Source organism: Caretta caretta, chromosome 1, assembly GCF_965140235.1.
Source record: "Caretta caretta isolate rCarCar2 chromosome 1, rCarCar1.hap1, whole genome shotgun sequence".
Classification (NCBI taxonomy): domain Eukaryota; kingdom Metazoa; phylum Chordata; order Testudines; family Cheloniidae; genus Caretta; species Caretta caretta.
In genome coordinates this window covers 242,033,911-242,051,327 of record NC_134206.1, presented here as the reverse complement: position 1 = coordinate 242,051,327, position 17,417 = coordinate 242,033,911, and the positions used below count along the sequence as shown (strand labels likewise).

General features: G+C 43.8%; 1 protein-coding gene across 6 annotated transcripts in view; it reads right to left on the bottom strand.

The window, feature by feature from the left end:
- Positions 1 to 5,802: 5,802 nt before the first annotated feature.
- Positions 5,803 to 17,417, bottom strand: part of ADA2 (adenosine deaminase 2) — a 30,567-nt gene continuing 18,952 nt past the window's right edge. For 5 of the 6 annotated variants that reach the window (XM_075122337.1, XM_075122349.1, XM_075122343.1 and 2 more), the window contains 7 exons: positions 17,021 to 17,231; positions 13,017 to 13,144; positions 12,021 to 12,111; positions 10,799 to 10,907; positions 9,833 to 9,990; positions 8,182 to 8,384; positions 5,803 to 7,478 (listed from right to left, as the gene is read on the bottom strand). In XM_075122337.1, coding sequence (XP_074978438.1) covers positions 7,370 to 7,478; positions 8,182 to 8,384; positions 9,833 to 9,990; positions 10,799 to 10,907; positions 12,021 to 12,111; positions 13,017 to 13,144; positions 17,021 to 17,231 — 1,009 coding nt within the window. In that variant the 3' untranslated portion in view covers positions 5,803 to 7,369. The remainder of the gene's footprint in view (positions 7,479 to 8,181; positions 8,385 to 9,832; positions 9,991 to 10,798; positions 10,908 to 12,020; positions 12,112 to 13,016; positions 13,145 to 17,020; positions 17,232 to 17,417) is intronic. The other variant, XR_007353634.2, reaches the window with a different exon arrangement.

Below are 17,417 nucleotides of genomic sequence, written 5' to 3'. Positions count from 1 at the left end.
CTGAGGAGCGGGGGAGGCAGCGGGAACTGGGGGCACACAGAGCCCATGGCAGAGAGGGAGCGGACGTGGGGGGCACACAGAGCCTGTGGAAGAAGTGGGGGTTGCAGGGAGTCCCTGAAATTGAGAGGGGTGGGAGGATAGCACCCAGGGAGCTTGTGAGGAATACTGCAAGTAACCGCAGGTATGTGCAATAAGCTCAGCCGACAGAGGCAACAAAATGTGCAACCCTCAACTAGTGAATAATTTCATTCTCATCACCATGCCCAGGGCAAAGGGCAGCAAGCAGATTGTGTCCGGGCTGGTAATTTTTCATGATAATTTTGAAAATCTAGTATAAAAAGTTGCTTTGCAGATCCCGGCACATCCATGGTAAAAAGCAGGTTGAGAACACTGCTTATTTTGGGACCCATTGTACACCACCTTCTAAGGGCAGGCCAGTTAGGAGTTCTGATACCCCACACCAGCTGTCTCCCCACCACCTGCAGAGATCACCCTGCATTTCATTCATGCCAGGAATTCAAACACAATGTTATTTTAACTGGCCAGCAGGTGTCACTTTGTACCACAAGAATACAATCACTGATGCATTAATAAGGTAATAGAAGTTGGAGATCACAGTTAGAGAAATTAGCATACTGTTGGCACTCAACAAACAACAGGAAAATAGAAAATGCCCACCCATTAACTAAGTCCATACCCACTGCAAGTCACCAGAACCTGAATGTTAAATTTATATAAGTGATCTTAGCAAAAGGCCATCTCTCTGGAAGGGGTAGTAGAAAGAAGCTCAAAGTGCTTACATTTAAGACGGGGATATATTTTTAATAGTTTATAACAAAAATTGAAATTTTCTTGCTGTCAGTTTTTCAAGTCAGCCGAGAGGATGGCCTCAGAATCTTTAATTTTCTATTGGAGACAGATATGGTCCCCGATAAAGTTACAGGTTCAGTAACCCCAGGTTGAAAGGGCCATTTCCTCCCAAGATATATTAATATTTTCCATTTTGTTAAAGAAACATTTGATTGCGTACATATATTCTAGACCCAGGAATCAGGTCAGTGAAAGTGGCTGGTATTGGGTAACACTTTCTTGAAGCTTCTAAATGCTGAAGTGAACTAGGGCCTTATGTTCAGCACAGAAGGGCGAGTGCTGGAACCATGTTCTAGGGGCAGATGTCTTTATGCTCATTACTCCATGTGACTAATGCAGAGATCAGCCTTTTGTGCAATGGGGTTGGGGCTGTGATGGGGGGGGTGGAGGGGAGAAGCATTGCTCACTACAGAGTTATTGCATTTGGACAGGCTCCCACAAATAATGTTTGCCCTCCAGCCAGTTATAGCAAACGTTCCTGTAAAGGTGGGAAAGGAGACTTTACCTATTTTTATGAATAAGATTATCCAACAGGCTGAAGTTTGCATGCCAGTCACAATAATTTACTACAGCATGGCTGCCAAACAAACATCTGCCCCTCAACACACTCCATCCATTGGCTGCTGAATCCTGATAATTCCAGCACCAGCAACTGCCATACCTTGATTCTCTCATCTCTGCACTAAATTCCTTCTGGATCAATTCCCCTTCACAGGGTAGCATAACTCCAATGAGAGGGGTTTTTTTCCTGTAGGGCGACTTTGGCCCTTTATCCTCCTTCCCCACACAATACAGCTGCCAAATTCAAGCTCCCACTCCATAGCACCCCATCACCGCTACCTTCAGAGTCCTCTCACTTCCACCACCCCACTGGAGCACCAGACCTTTCTCTTCCTGCTCCACCCATCACCACATTGCCACCAGCGCACTGATCCCATTTTCCCTTCTTCACTCTCAGCACCAGTGTTTAAACCCAGATTTCTCTTTCCAGGGCTGGCTTCAACAACAGACAAAGCAACCAGTTGCTTGGACCCCTATTTTTGGGGCTATGTAGGGTCTGCAACCCAAGTGATTGTCCTATAGCAGAAGCAGTAGGCATAGTAATACCCACCTGTAGATCTACATCTGTGACCACCGTGCCCTGTTAGCCTTCTGGCATCAGCTTCAGAAGAGCCAGCATTTACAGCCTGATTGTCTCCTCCCACACACTGGCTCTAATGACATGAGTCCCTACCAGTGGTAGGACAGCCAGCTGCCTTCTGCCTCTCCTCCTCTGCACAGCCCTGCATAGCTGCTCAGCCTGCACCATGCTCATCTAGTGATGGGAAGTCAAAGGGAAAGAAAAATATACTAAAACGTATTTCATATACTGTAATGACCAATGGGGAGGGCACTACCAGAAACTAGTGACCAGCCAGAATAGGTGAGGGCCCACACCTATTGTCTTAATAGACAGAAGATGCTTGACCCTCTTGTCAGTATTGCAGTATTTCAGTAACCCCTGAAAACATAAAGTTCTTTTTAAAAAAAAAAGAGAGAGAGAGAGAGAAAGAAATAATTACCTGATTAGACATCACAGGGCCTGTTTGCTGCTTGTTCACATGACTATGAGGTTCTCTTCAAAGAACTGGTCTTTTCCTAGCAGTGAGAAACTGATACAGTGACCAAGGCAAGAAAGGTTTGTTCATGTATTGAGACAGGCTGAGTGGTGGTTGCTGATTGGGCCACATCTCAATAGCATTATGAGTTCAGGTGTGATGGTTAGAGGTGGGGCTGTACTCTAAAGGCCAGTCACAAAAACTTGGAGCTGGAATTTACTCAGTACCATTGTTGAAATTGTAGCTGACAGGATGTTTAGATTTAAGGGCTCAACTCTAGTTTCAACCATTTAAAAAGCAGCTATTTTATTTCCCTTCTCTTAATGTTTATATTTGCATGATTTGTGACATCAATGGTAAGGTGACCATGTGTACCTTATTTTCAGAGACCATCCCTTATTTCATTGATTTGTCCCTTAGGGTGATCACCTGTCCCTTAATTTAAGATGTATTGAAACATATTAAAACTGATAAACTTTAATTTAATGTTTAAAGTGGTACTTAATTGCATTGTAAACTTGAGGACAGTAGAAATGCACACTTGAGAGAAAATACATGATATGCTAAGGGAAATGGTGTTTCACTAAAATGTCCCTTAAAATAAAGTATTTTTCCCTTGTGGTTTTCCCTTATTTCCATCCTGCAAAGATGGTCACCCTATGATGCATGCCCAGAATACAGGACGTGGACCATCATTGTCCCTGTCCCCATCTGCATGACCCCACCACTGCCAGCGTGACCTCACACAAAGCATGCATGTGAAATCCTACTGGCAGAGGTGGAGCAGGGTACTCTACAAAATGGCCTCCTCCGTGCATGCTGCAGGACAAAACCATGTCTGATTTTACATCAGCACTGGACGGGGACAAACGAGACAAAACCAGGACTGTCCAGCTTGTTAAAACCAGACGAATGGCCTGCCTAACAACCACAAATGTGTCAGGCATTTCCTGGCTATTAGTGATCAGGACATAAACATTTAATTTATTAGGGTACCTCGTAGCCAAGGCCCTCAGGCCACTGTGCAACGCCATACAAATATGATCACAATACATTTATAATGAAGAGCTACCCACGTACCATTCAAACAAATAAACCAAAGGGAAAATATTACAAAATATTGAGAGAGTGATGGGGAAAGGTAATAAGTGTAGGGCCTGCTGAAGTCATAATAAAACCCATTTGAAGGAAGTGGCAGATTAAGGCCCCATGGGTTTTCTATTCTACAATATCTGAACGCCTCCTGAGGATTCATCTCAGACCCTCAGTTCTTCCAGCTTTTCATTCGCTGACAGGAAATGCTGTCCCCATTGATCATTATTGCTTAGGGCAGAGGTCCTCAAACTTGCTGAGCTGGTCACATGGTGCCTGCTCTTTACTTTGATTCCAGCTGCTAAATTGTGTTAAAAGAAGCTAAAAATACTGCTAATAATAATAATTAAAATACTGATTTATACAGAGTAAGAGATATAATGATGAAACATTTACTCCTTTGTAAAGAGCTGTGAGATCTACTGACAAGAAGCTCTGTATAAAAGAGCTAAATATTATTATTGTTATTCTATCATTCCTTTTACTTTCCCACTTAGGCAATTGCTGTAGCTGTCACAGGAATCTTATGTGATCACATGTGGGAGGTGAGATGGTCCCAACAATTGTGAATGGGACAGGAGGTGTTCATGAGACAAGCTCTGTACTGAGATTTGGCACACACGTTGAACAAAATTGAGATTTAGGGGCATGATTTTGAAAAGCATTATGCACCTTCAACTCCTATTGTACCTCTCAGGATTAAGTCTGAAGTCAAAAGATTTTTTTTAAAGAGTGAGAGACAGAAACAGACCCATGGAAACAGATTTAAAAACTCATTACATTTATTATATGTCTGTAGAGCCCTGAGTATAATGGGGGGGGGTCAGGATTCTTTAGGCAGTATAACAAATAATAAATGATGGGTCACTCTAAAGCAAACCCCACATCCAAACTGCTGCCAAACTCTGAGGACATTTGAATCCTAACCTGAATATGCCTGACTCTTTCTTTATAAGGAGTCAACCCAAATCCCTGGATGTTAACACACCTGGAGTTGGGGAGGTTTGGATCCAGAGCCAGACTTTGTGGCCCATCTCTAATATAAGGCAAACTAAAGGAGAGAACTGTTCTCCAGCAGGGAGGCAGTCCAGGCCATTCTCCCTTCCCTCTGTCACTCAAGAGAACTGGCTGTAGGACCTTCTTGAGGTGAAATTCATGCTATAAAGGTCTCTGAAAGACCTGGTCTTGAAATGGAGTACAGCTCCTGTTCAAAGAGAGATGCAAGGAGGAACATAGTGGAAATTCACATACAGAGAAGTTAGGGCCCTCCATTCAATTCAGACTTACTACGTTAAAAACAAAATCTGATTGGGATGGTGATGGGGAAGTGTCTACAACCAGACCTAACCCAAACTGGGATACCTCAGTTGGCAGGGCAATCGCTGGACTGGTCACTGGTCCAAAGATGAGCCATTTAGGGCAACACTCCATTTATTTGAGTTAACCATCTGGATAATTTCAAATCCTATCAGATCTGCACAGTATAAACCTTCCTATAGTTATGAAGAGTACCATCCACTGAAAGGTTCCAGGCACTGGGAGCCTTGCACGACACTGACTGTCAAAAAATAAGAGTCCCTGAACACTTACAACATGACTCATGCCAGACATTTGACTGGATACTTCATAGGAAGGTGGGAGCACATTGATTGCCAGAGCTGGCAACAGTAGAGAATTGCAGAGAATGCTTGCAGGTGATGGCTAGAGCAATGTTGCGGGCCTAAAGGCCATCAAAGATTCAAGCCTGCAGGAGAAGATAAGCATGGAGTGTGTGTGCCACCATTGCCATTACTAAAGGCTTTTTGCCGAGGTGGAAATGGAGGGGATACTGGTGAGCCTGTTAAACAGCTCATTGCTCTTTTCACAGTTATATAGAAATATTATCATCTTCACCCCATGTCAAGGCTAATTCCCCACTTTGGCACTTGGAGTGCAGAAGGTGGGGGGCCGCAAGGATTCTAAAAATTAACACTGGCCACTCCAGGCTTGTATTAAACTTCCAAGGTTACAGCTTTTCTCTGACCTTGGATTGGTAGATGCTGCCACCACCCAAGTGCAGAACCCCTCTGAGAGCCCAGGAAGGCGCACTTGGGAATTCCTTCCTGTGGGGTACCCTCAAGCCCTTTCACTCCCCTTTCCCCCCCGGGGAAGAACTGAGAAAGAAAGAAAAAAAGGAAATCAGCTGTTGCCACCAGCTAATTAAACAACATGTGCACAAACTTCTTAAAACACAAAAATCCAATTCTGTTCTTAGAAAAGGTAAACTTTATTAATAAAAGAAAGAAAGAAAATACATGTGGGAACTTAGGCTATTGCTAGATTTTAAAAGAGCAACTACAAGGATTAAGCATCAAGAATAGCTTTCTTGAGGTCCAGCTTAAAGGTTACAAGCTAAACAAAAGCATCTGGGGTTAGCACAGAGGAACCCACAAGCCATAATGAAATAAAAGGGATAAACCTAATTGCATCTTCATAGACATTTTCTGATCTACTTACATATCTGGGGTTTTAAATGAGTAGTTTCTAGGTATGATACTGATGATTTTTCATACCTGGCCCAAGCTTCTTACAGCATAACTGCTACCCTGTCCATCTCTCCGCAGAAGAACAGACAGACAATTCCACAGAGAGTGTCCTTCATCCTCAAACCCAACCTGGGGAGAAGAATAAAGATGTTTCTGAACATGCTTCTGGTGATCATTAGCCTTTTGGCTTGAAACTGCCCTACGTTGCCATCTGAAATTCTGTCTGCAGTTTTTGTCACAGTTATTTCAAAGGACTCTATCTAGTTACTATTTCAATTGTGCTGTTGCTGCTTTGTCTTTCTTCTGCAGAGCTAGTAGCTGGGAATGACACTGGCACTGTACTGAAGCCACATCGAGGGACTAATTCTTTGATACATCGGAGATCTGATTGCTATGGACTCAGGTACTGGGCCCAGATCCTGCAGTGGGATCTGCCAGTACATGTTGAATTCCATTGAAATCAAAAGGACTTCACATGGGTGCAGAGGCCTGCACTAGTAGATTCCAGTGCAGGATCGGTGCTTTATTTAATATGGATCTGAGAGATACCTCTTGAAATCAGGGGTTCTTTTCATTGTATTGGAATCCCTACAATGGTGGGTTCCAGAGTGAAGTGCATATCCTTTCAGCAATCAGCGCTTGCATTCTTTCTTGATCACTGCTTTACAAAGTATACAAGTCTTAAAAGCATTTGTACAGGTCCATCGGCTTGTTTCTAGCCCTTACATCTTGAGATGTCAGAAGCTTAGACCTGGTTCCTCAGTCTCGCAGTACTATTTTGGCACCGGGCCCAGGGTCAAACATAACCAGTCACAGATCTCAGACAACAACTGCTTTCAATCCTTGCCCTCCTGAAAGTCAATGGGCTCAGATGGTGGGATGTTTGTACTAGCCGTTTCCCGAGGAGATATTTGTTTTATAATGATGTAAGGCAAAATCATGAAGTCCTTGTTCAGGGAAAACTCCCATTCACAATAGTTAAAAAGTGAGTAAGCACATCAGGATTTTAATGGTATTTTGACTTTAGTTACTTTGGTCATTTGCAGCACTTTTTGCTTCTGTTTTAAAGGCTCACTGCTCTGCTTCACCTGCACTCAAAGACTTCAATGTATAGAGGTGTGGGCGATTGCTATGAACTATAATTGGCCAAAATCACCTGGCTCCAGGCCACAGCTTGAGCGCTGTTTGTTCAAGTGACATAGAAAAAGAATTCTCTCTGTATTAGCAGTAGTCCCAGTTCCCTCCGCCGTACAGACAGTCTCTCAGAGAGGAGCCTCCTCCCCACTACTGCTCCTTTCGAAAAGCATTGGAGAGGTCAGCTATAAACTGGTCCCATTTTTTCTGCCAGACCTGTTTGGCATGGGCTTTCTCCTCTGGCAGCAAGGAGCTGTATCTGTGGGATGAAAGAGAGCAAGGATCAGACACGGGATTGGGATGGCTGGGGAGGGGAAACTATTTCAGGATCTGAGTCCAAAATGAAAAGGCAAGAAGCTGGGAAAGATTAACCCTTTGTGTTGCCTCAGATAAAGATTAAAAATGTTGTGTCTGTCACCTGTTCCTAATGGCGGGAAGTAACAGATTTGTCCTCCAAACCGCTGAAGGATGCCTAGGATTGACATAGGCCTGGGCATCAGCTTTGAGAAAATAGACAAAGATTCAGGTGCAGGCCAGAATGCTTTGGGCACAATGGCCAAGCCATCAGAGGATGCATAATGGGTCTCTGCAAAACATACAACTAAGTAAAATTCAAACAAATGAAAAGTGATTTGAAAAAAATCACCTCTCTCTCTCCTGCCCAAGGCTAGGCTCCATAGGTAAATTGGCACTGGAGGTGGGGAGGGGAGGAAAGAGACACACCAAGAGATGCTGTATTGACAATGGACAGCATAGACTCTGGGATAGCACAAGCCCCTCAAATCCTGCACTATGAGAGACATGGCGAGGACTTTGGGTCAGCAGAACCCCAGCCCGAGTGACAGAGGAGACTCTGGGGCTGAAAACAGAATAAGGTGGCTATCTGCATATATATATGCTAAGGTGGCTAGCAGGCATATATCTCCCCAAGTGTCACTCCTAGTGCGAGAGTGTGTGCTTACTTTAGAGAGTTTAGGGCCAGTTGTTTTAAGGTTCTCAGGTCAGCGTGCATCCCGCCGATGCCCATGAACACCTCATAGAAGTCATACGACACACCCTTTGATCCAAAGACAGATGGATCGTCTGGACTAATCACCATGGGGTGTCCCTCTGCCATCAGCTCAGCAGCAGGATGGTTCCTCAAATCCGATACTAACAGCAGGACCTTGGGATGAGGGGGAGGAAGAGGAAGAAGCAAGGATGGGTTATTCTTACAGCTATTTGCAGTATATATTTATACTTTGTTTGGAAGCTCTTTGGGGCAGAGATTGTCTTTCTATCATATGTTTGTACAGCACCTAGCACAGTGGGACTGGAGCCTGTAACAGCATTTCCTTCCCCAGACCCTCCTATCTTAGTTTTCCCTACTATTGCGCCTCTGGGGTACTTCCACACCACACAACGGATGTGGAGTCTGGTTAATTAATACTATGAAACAAAAAATATCTACCCTACACAGAAAGAACTCACCCTGCACCCTTATTACCCAGGCTTTCCAACTCCTTTCTGGCCCTTCCCTCGAGGCTTCACAGTCACTTGTTTCAGGCCTCTTCAGGCTAAGCCCCTCCTTGTCTCTAGTCTCAGGCCTCCAGCCTCCACAATGGAGAGCTATCTTCTCCTCGCCCCAGTCTCCCTAGCCTTCTGTAGAGTAGAATTTGTAAGGTATTAGCTATCACATGTTAACAGCCTAGTGTAAACAAAGCAGTGTGCCTTTAACATGTGTTAAACTGGTCAAGGCTTTAACTCTGTTTGGCACGTGTTAAATGTGCATTGCATTGTCTATACTAGACTACACCACACTAGGTGTTTGTTAACACCTTACAAATCCTAATCTAGAGAAGGCTTCACAGAGTGAACCAGGAGTTTTGCTTTATATATTCTCATAGACAGACACATGATCCCAGGTCACATGATCCCTTAGACATGTGCTTCATCTAAAAGTCCCAAAACTCTTGTCTTAAAGGAGCTACCTCCCTGTAACAGGCATGCTGGACTGCACACATACCCAAAGGACCAGCTTCTTGTTACAGGCCTCTAGGCACTATCACAATACAAGTAAATAATCATTATAATAGTTCGTATACATATTCCTAATGTTATGCTCTGAAGGGGAAAAAAAACAGCAAAGAGACCATAACAAGGGAATAGGTGAAACAGAAAGAAGAGACCATATGTAATTTCCAATAAGTGTGGCAATTAAACCAAGCAAAGAATGTCTCCATAATGGTTGAGTTAAAGGACAGGGACTCAGTCTCCAGAGTAGTCCTCTGTCCCCCTCCCCACAAATCGTTCTTTAGAACCTCCCACATAGAAAAATGCATCTGTTTCTCACTCACCTTCCAAAAATGCAAATATCTTCTACATAATATGTCTCCCTCTCAGAATGACCTTCTATGGCCAATGAGACATGAGAGGCAGTCATGGAGCAGGACAAAGAGCACCTGGAGAGTGATAAAGGATAACACAGATACATCCTGCCCCCCACCCTTAACCGGTATCTACACAAAGGCCAATATATGTTGAGCAACACCCTGCTGCAGGTCATTTATCAAATTCTAAATTTCTGGTCCCAGCTCCTGACTTGAGACGTAAGGTCACTCAGGTAGGTCCTACCTGGTTGGAGATTGGGCAGAGTTCTATAGGAACATCCATCTTACGGGATAAATTCTTGGCTACTAAATGTTTAATGAGAGCGAATCCATGGCCAATCCGACTGGTATTGAACAGCAAAGCATCGAGCACATTGTTGTCCACAGAGGTGCCCTGCCAGTCTGAGGAGAGAAAGATGGTTCCAAATCACTTCCCTGTTTTTGGAAACAGATCTTCTCAAACAGGAAATTAATTTATTTTATTTTTTAAATAAATGCCTCAAATACAAACTAATAGGCTTCCTCATGGCTTGTCTCCTTTGTCTATCAGGGACTACACCCAGCTTAAAACTCTCTATAGCACCGCATGTCATCTGGTGGGTGAATAATATATTGCATGTAAACATGTTATTCCAGCAATAAAGGACAAAGGGTATATTTAATTATTTGAACAAACATATTTAAGCTAAGATATGTAGCTGACTCAGTGACATTCATTAGCAAATGGGCTTAAAAACATGACTCTGGCTGGTGATGGCCTCAAAAATTCCCTCTCTGGTGCTGGTGAGTGTGGGAGAGGAGACAACTGAACACACTGCTCTGGTAAGGGGATAGCTATGCAACACCAGTGACACCTCCTGCTGCCTGACTCCAGAAGAACAGGCCCAGGAACAGCCCAAGATGAGGAAATGAGAGTGTTCAATGCAGAAGACAGGTGAAGGTGACAATGAGTATCAGACACAGACAGAGATGGTGGTGATGGTGAGGGACATGAAGACAATGGGAGAAAGTAGGGAGCAGGTAGGGGATGTGGAACCTGAAAATGGGAGGAACCATCCAGTATGCTATGGCAGTGAGCTGATCTTCTGCTGACGTAGAAGAATGGTGGGAAACAGACTATACCAAACCACTTCCCATGATACAACCACCAGCTGTCCTTCTCAGTATCCAAGTATCCACTCCCCCACATAGCCTGTGTTCTCATGCTTACCAGTCTCACCAGCATGGAAAAAGTAAGGCAAAGTGACTCCTAGGGAGTATGGAATGGTCAGGGCATCCTTCAAGTTCCACAGAGAGTGTCCTTCATCCTCATACCCAACCTGGGGAGAAGAATAAAGATGTTTCTGAACACGCTCCTGGTGATCATTAGTCTTTTGGCTTGAAACTGCCCTACGTTGCCATCTGAAATTCCAGTACTGTATTCCTATTTTTTGTTAAAGAGCTCCTCCAGGGGTGAAAACTAGCATAGTTCCATTGACTTCCACAGAGTTATCCTGGTTTGCAACAACCAGGAACAGGCCCTCTCTGTAAAAGATAGGTCATACACATGTTTTTAAGAAGAGAATAGTGCAGCTGGTAAGGATGCTAGTGCATGTCGCTGCCGTTGCATCTCCACCAATAACAGAATTCCCTACATTTCCGCACTCACGCCCACATACACATTCCCAATCCCCACCAAAGCTCTTATTCTTGAGATAGCAACTAACACAAAAGCAGCCTCAGAATGACTTTGCAGAAAGTCTGGGATACTGGTTGCTGCTCCTTTGCTTTCCCCTTGACAGACAGTCAGGTTTTAGACGATGGGTTTGGTGTCAAGAAGAAAGATAACTTATATCCCATTTTCCTGCGGTAGTTTCATTAGGTACTCTTCCTCTGTCTCAGTCCTGAATTATAATGGCCAGCATAAGTCTTGTGCTGTAGAAACAGCTGCTCATGACTAAGTAGGTGGCATTCTTTCCTCTGAGTAAAGACTTAGTAACATACCTGCAGAATCTCAGGAGACACTGTGCTGAAGTGCTGATTAGAACAGAGATCAGGACCACTTGTGGTCACTGAAAATCCCACTGCATTTTCTACAAGATTTGGCAGTTTCCTGGCCAAATTCCAACTCCACAAATTACATCCTGCCCACCTCAATTTCATCTGCAGTTTAAATGAAATAAATTATTTTTTACTTCACTTCCCAAATGCAGTTATAAAGTATGGCTGTGAGGCATTCTATAGCTACTTCTCCCCAGAGGTGGCTGCACTGTAGTGACCGATGCCTATGCAAACAAAGTTATTTGGGATCCTGCAGGACGAAAGACAATGGGGCAGCATTTCAACAGCTTGCTTTGCTGTTTTTCCCTTCTGAAATCTCTTTGTACCAATAATCACAACTCAGCCCTTGTAATATTAAATACAAAACCAAGTAAGAAATAATACAAAGATACCAGGTCAAATCCCGCCAGAGTGTTCGGAAACGTGGCTCGGAGGTCCATGGCCTTATAGACAGCTTTTTTAATCTCAGTAACATTCTGCTTTCTGAAAACCAAGAGACAGAGAAAGGTGCTGATGCTCATTTCCATGGAACCAGTTTCTCAGGTTCTGACTGTATTATGATCAGGAGCCTTAAGGGAATACCCAATTTAAAAAAAAAATGCATAAATGCCTAAGAAAAGCCCAAATGACTAGAGTTAACCAGCATCATGCACACTGTTTGGGACTAATTGGCCAATCTCCCCTGTATCAATAAGCCAATGACGGGGCAGAACCAGAACAACTGTATAGGTAATATTTTAAACATGCTCTGTGTATTATTTTGCAGGAGTTTTTGCATTTTAATTGTGTTTTAAAATTAACCCACTAGAGGCCATAGGAGTCTGTTGGATTCAAATGTGTATAAAGGTTTCTGGGAAGGCAGCATTTGCAGGGTCCCTGAAGGAGCTTTGAAATATACAGTACCAACCCTCCAGCTGTTCTGCTGTTGCTCCTGCTTCCACAGAAATAGATGATGCATCAAGATTCAGAGAGAGAACACATAAGGCTTTGAGAAAACACACTCACTTCTCATGTGCACACACACAGAAACAGCCTCCTGCTCACTCATTGCCGCTCCTTTCAGCTCAAGAGTAATCACTTTTCCATACACACCATCATTGCTAACAAACCCCAATCATCTTACACGTACACATTCTCACTTCTATGAACAACTGCACACATTCACCCTCAGTCATTTCCACCTGCAGATGTTTATATGCTGGAAAGCACTTCAGGAGTTAATGCTCTAGGCCTCACTACACTGGAAGCAATGCAATCTGGATCACTTCCAGGGTCTCTCTGGAGATCTCTCTGATCACTTGTGCCACTCAATTGATGCTGCCTGCACGACAACATGACCATTTACACATAGAACACTTCCAAACTCGCCCCATGCAAGCAGCCTCTACCTGTGTGTTGTAAATATAATTTTTGCTCCAATAAAATCAGGGTGATCCTTAACAAACTGCCTCGTCACCTCCTGATACGTTGCCACAGACCAGGATTCATTGTATTGGGTCCCATCCAGTTCATACACCTGTGGAAAGAATAAACACATGCAAAAAAAAAAAAGAAAGAAAGAGCAGAGGATGGTCTGTGATTAGTGAGGAGAAAGAAGTGACACTGCTAAACTTTGAAGGAAAGGTGGAACAATTCTGAAGTAGTCTGTGGCTCGAATTAAAAATGGCAGGTGTATAAGGCCAGAAATCCAAACTGTGTCCAGTGCCAGGAAGAAAAAAAAGACTCAGTAGTTAAATTGTTCGGGATACCTTTTCTTGGTGCCTGATTAACCAGCAAGCACTGGAGAACACTTTGCTTTCACAGTATATCATACAATAACCTGACTTCTTAACACACATACATGGTAACCAAGTGCCCTGGAGTTCAGGGGGTCTCAGGAAGAACACGAGAGCTTGCTACAGAGCACCTCAATTACTGAGACACTGCATCTGCATGTTTGTTTGCTCACAAATACCATGTCCGTCAACGATAGCAGGAGCATGGCAAGAATAAAGAAAGGGTTGGTTTTACAGTTAAGGTACTAGACTGGAATTCAGGATATTGGGGTTCAATTCTCATCTCTGCCAAAGATTTCCTCAGTGACCGTGGGCAAGTCAGTTAATCTCTCTGTACCTCCAGCTCCCTATCTGTAAAATGGGGAGAATACTGCTTCATTTGTCTCATCTATTTAGTTTGCAAGCTCTTCAGCACAGGGACTACGTACAGTGCCTTGCACAATGGGACCCCAGTTTTGGTTGGGCCCAGTAGACAGTACCATAATATTAATAATAATAAGCAGCAGGGGCACTGTCCAAACTTTATCACAGGTGGATTTTATCACCAGCTCCATCCCCCACTCTCACCTTGTCCTTTCCTTCGCTCTCCTTCCATCTCTTCATCTCCCTGCCCCTCTTCCCCTCCATCCCTAATTTGGCTCTACTCACCTTTCTCTTCATTCCCCTGCCCTCTCTCCCTTATATTCATCTCATTCTCCCCTGTCTGCTCCTAACTATATCTCATTCTCCCCCGTCTGCTCCTAACCACTCTGGGACCCTCTTGCATTGTAATCACCACCTTCACAGACACAAGAAGCCAAGTGGGATTTTGCAGATTATCAAAAGGACATTTTCCACGACCATAGGGAATCAAGATTTTCTACGTCTGGCTTTACAAACACTGTTGCCCAAGTCCTACAAATGAGTCTCTAGCAACAGAGGTGTCAGCCTGTGCCTTTGCACCCAGTCCACCTTTATTGTAGAGTTTAGTTGGGTATGATAGGTAGAGATGGGCCAGAAAGCCATGCTACAAACGCTGGCCTCTTTCCAGTAAAGAGCTTTCCTCCATTCTCCTCCCAAGTACACATTTTCCATCTGGGCTCATTGGCTGTCTGGTAAATGAAAGCTTTTAGCATCCCAGACATCTTTGGCTAGTCTACCTTGGCTCACTGGGTCCATTTCAACATTGACACGGCTAAAGGACAAAAGCATTTTGACATTGCAACTGCTTTCTCTTCCCAGCTGCCACAATAACAGACATTTGGGACCGGTAAGTCAAGCAAAATTGGCCAATCACCATCCTCCACAAAGCAAGAAACACCATTTTCCCCCCCATTCAAATGTTAGTGCTGGCAGAAAGTGCCAGAATGTCCACTCTGGGGATGCTGTGGCTGAGCTGGGACAAGTGCGAAGGTGGCTCAGTCTCTGTATTCACAACAGCACCTGCCTCACTACTAAAGCAGATGCCACTGAGGACATTACTTGAAACCAATTGCAGCCATGGTGTGTGTGATACAGACACCTACTGCTCGAGCTGAACTGAGACCACCACCCATTTCATGTAGTCCATTAGATAGCAATGATTTATAGTCAATGCCAATGTAGTCTGGAGTGAGACTAGAAACCTACATGCTAAAAAAGGTTAGCCCATTCACACGGCTCTATGTATTCAGGGGCAAGCTGTGCCTACATTCTGTTGCAAGGCCCCTGGATTCTCTGTCCTTCTGATGCGACCAATTGGAAATTACGCAGCAGTTTCATTAACTTTTCTTTTTTAAGTGGAGGTTTTTATTGTATTAAATGTGACAAGGAATGGATGCCTCTGTTATTTATTTTGATATTAAATTGTATTTGTTTCACAATGTTCCCATGTTTTCAATGTGGTGCAGATTACAGTATTCACAACATGTGGCCACACTGCAAAGTTGTCAAGGTGAAGCTGAAGATTTCATCAGCTGAGCAGGGGGCAGTCAGGGCTTTTGGCACCTGGGAAGGCATCCAAGCCAGTTTGGGATTATGGGACAATTACACTGGTTATAGGTGATAATCTGTGAAAAAAATGATAGTTTAAATATCAACATTATTATCCTTAGGTTCCAGTGTTAATTGAAAAGAAAGGAGACGTTCACAACTTTCAGAGCTATTGTTTCAGGCTGTCTATACATTCTGGAGAGAACACTGCATCAGTTTGTGTTCCTAAGCTTATCGTCACAGCAATGAAGACTAGAAACAAAAAAACAAACAGGTCAGATTTTGGAGCACAGTTCTGCAGCAAGGGATGGAAACAACAGCAAATTCCATGGCCCTCCAACTGCAGAATACACAGAGCATCATCCATTTCATTCCCCTGAACAACCAAGTGTGACAATCACAGTCCAGATACCCCAGGGTCTGAACAGGGGTCTGAACCTCAAAGAGTAAGTGATTAATAGTATATACAATCAGTTGATTCATTGTACTATAAAAGTGCATTGAGTAAGGTCTTTTATGAAAGCTGGTTATACACTAGTCAGATCATTGTGTGATGTTTGCAGGGGTGGTGTACAAAGAGCTATGTATCTATGCTGGAAAGAATGTTCCTAAAATATATTTTGAGGATAGCCTTGATAAACAAGCCTGCCTTAGACAAAGGAATGTGGATTTACTTGTCTGGGCCAAGCTTTGTAAGCCATAGACATTAAAGTACATTTACATATAAGATAAATAAAGCAATCAAGCTAACAAGCAGCACAGGAAACAGCTTAGTAAACACACCGGGGGACAGAGTCTGCACCCCCAGGAAGTCTTCTTGGTTCTTAAGACGAAGACAATAGACTTTGGGAGCTATAAAGGGAGCAAAAAGGGACATTCTAGTGATCTATCACTTAGGAGACATAGGGAACAGCAAACTCTGAGCCTGTGAATGGTGGATCCTCTTGGTGAGGGAGGCAGGAGCTGCTGGTGGCTAGCTGTAAGCGAGGAACTGTTTTAGGCAAAGATATAGCTTGTTAGAATTAAGTTTTAGGCACTAGAAAGCATGTTATTTTTGTTTTGTTTGTAACCCTTTTCCATCTCTTTTCTTCTGCCTGGTGCCACTTAAATCTCTGATCTTTGTTACTAAACTTATCCTTAGTTTTACTATAGACTGCGTTTTTGCTGTTGTATTGAAGTAAATCATGAGTCTTCTGCTAATCTACCAGGCTGGGTGTGTGCTCCCTCTCTTTGGAGGCAGCAACCATAATACCTTCTGTGAGTGTCCAGGGAGAAAGACTGGACACTGCAGAGAGACGTCTCTGGGGGAACTCGGGAACTGGGGTTCATTGGTTGTTACCTGCAAGGCAACGTTTTGACTGCCGAGTCTCAAGGAGTTTGCTGGCACAGCAAATAGACTGGAGTGTTAGGGAGCTGACCACACACTTTAGCAGCAGCCAAGCTCTCACTTACTGAGCCAAAGGGTGACACAGTGGTTTACGGTTTTGGGTTCCCTGAGGAGACTGTCATACCAAGTTCCCAGCAAAGAGCTTTCAAATAGAAGCAGATTTTTCCACCCCCATATGGTCAGCTGTGCAAGGGTCTGAATCTAAATACAAGACAGGGCTGGAGAAAAATTAGAGAAACAAGGTTTTAAAATAATATCAGAGAAGCCATAAAGTGCGTACCGGTGGCAGTATAGCTCTTATCTCAACATACTGTATGTTATCCTCATAGAGCTCCAACAGCCCTTGATAGAAATAGGCCTTGAACACAGGTGCATAGCAGACAAGGCCAGAAGCAGTGAAAAAGACATTTTCAAATCTTCTCCAAATGAAAGCCTGTGTTGGGTATGTCAGCTCAGGGTTGTCAGTCACCAGGGTCATGTTCTTCAGCAAACTACAGAAAGAGAAATAGGACAGCTGGATTTCGGAGTGTATACAAGATGAGCTGGCAGTTCTGTAACCAGGAGTCACAGAACAATATAATCACTTCTATTTAGATATGGGCCTTCCCACCAAAGGCCAAGCTGTATGCATATGGGGATCCGCCATCCACAGCCACCTCAGGGGTGGAGTGGGGGAG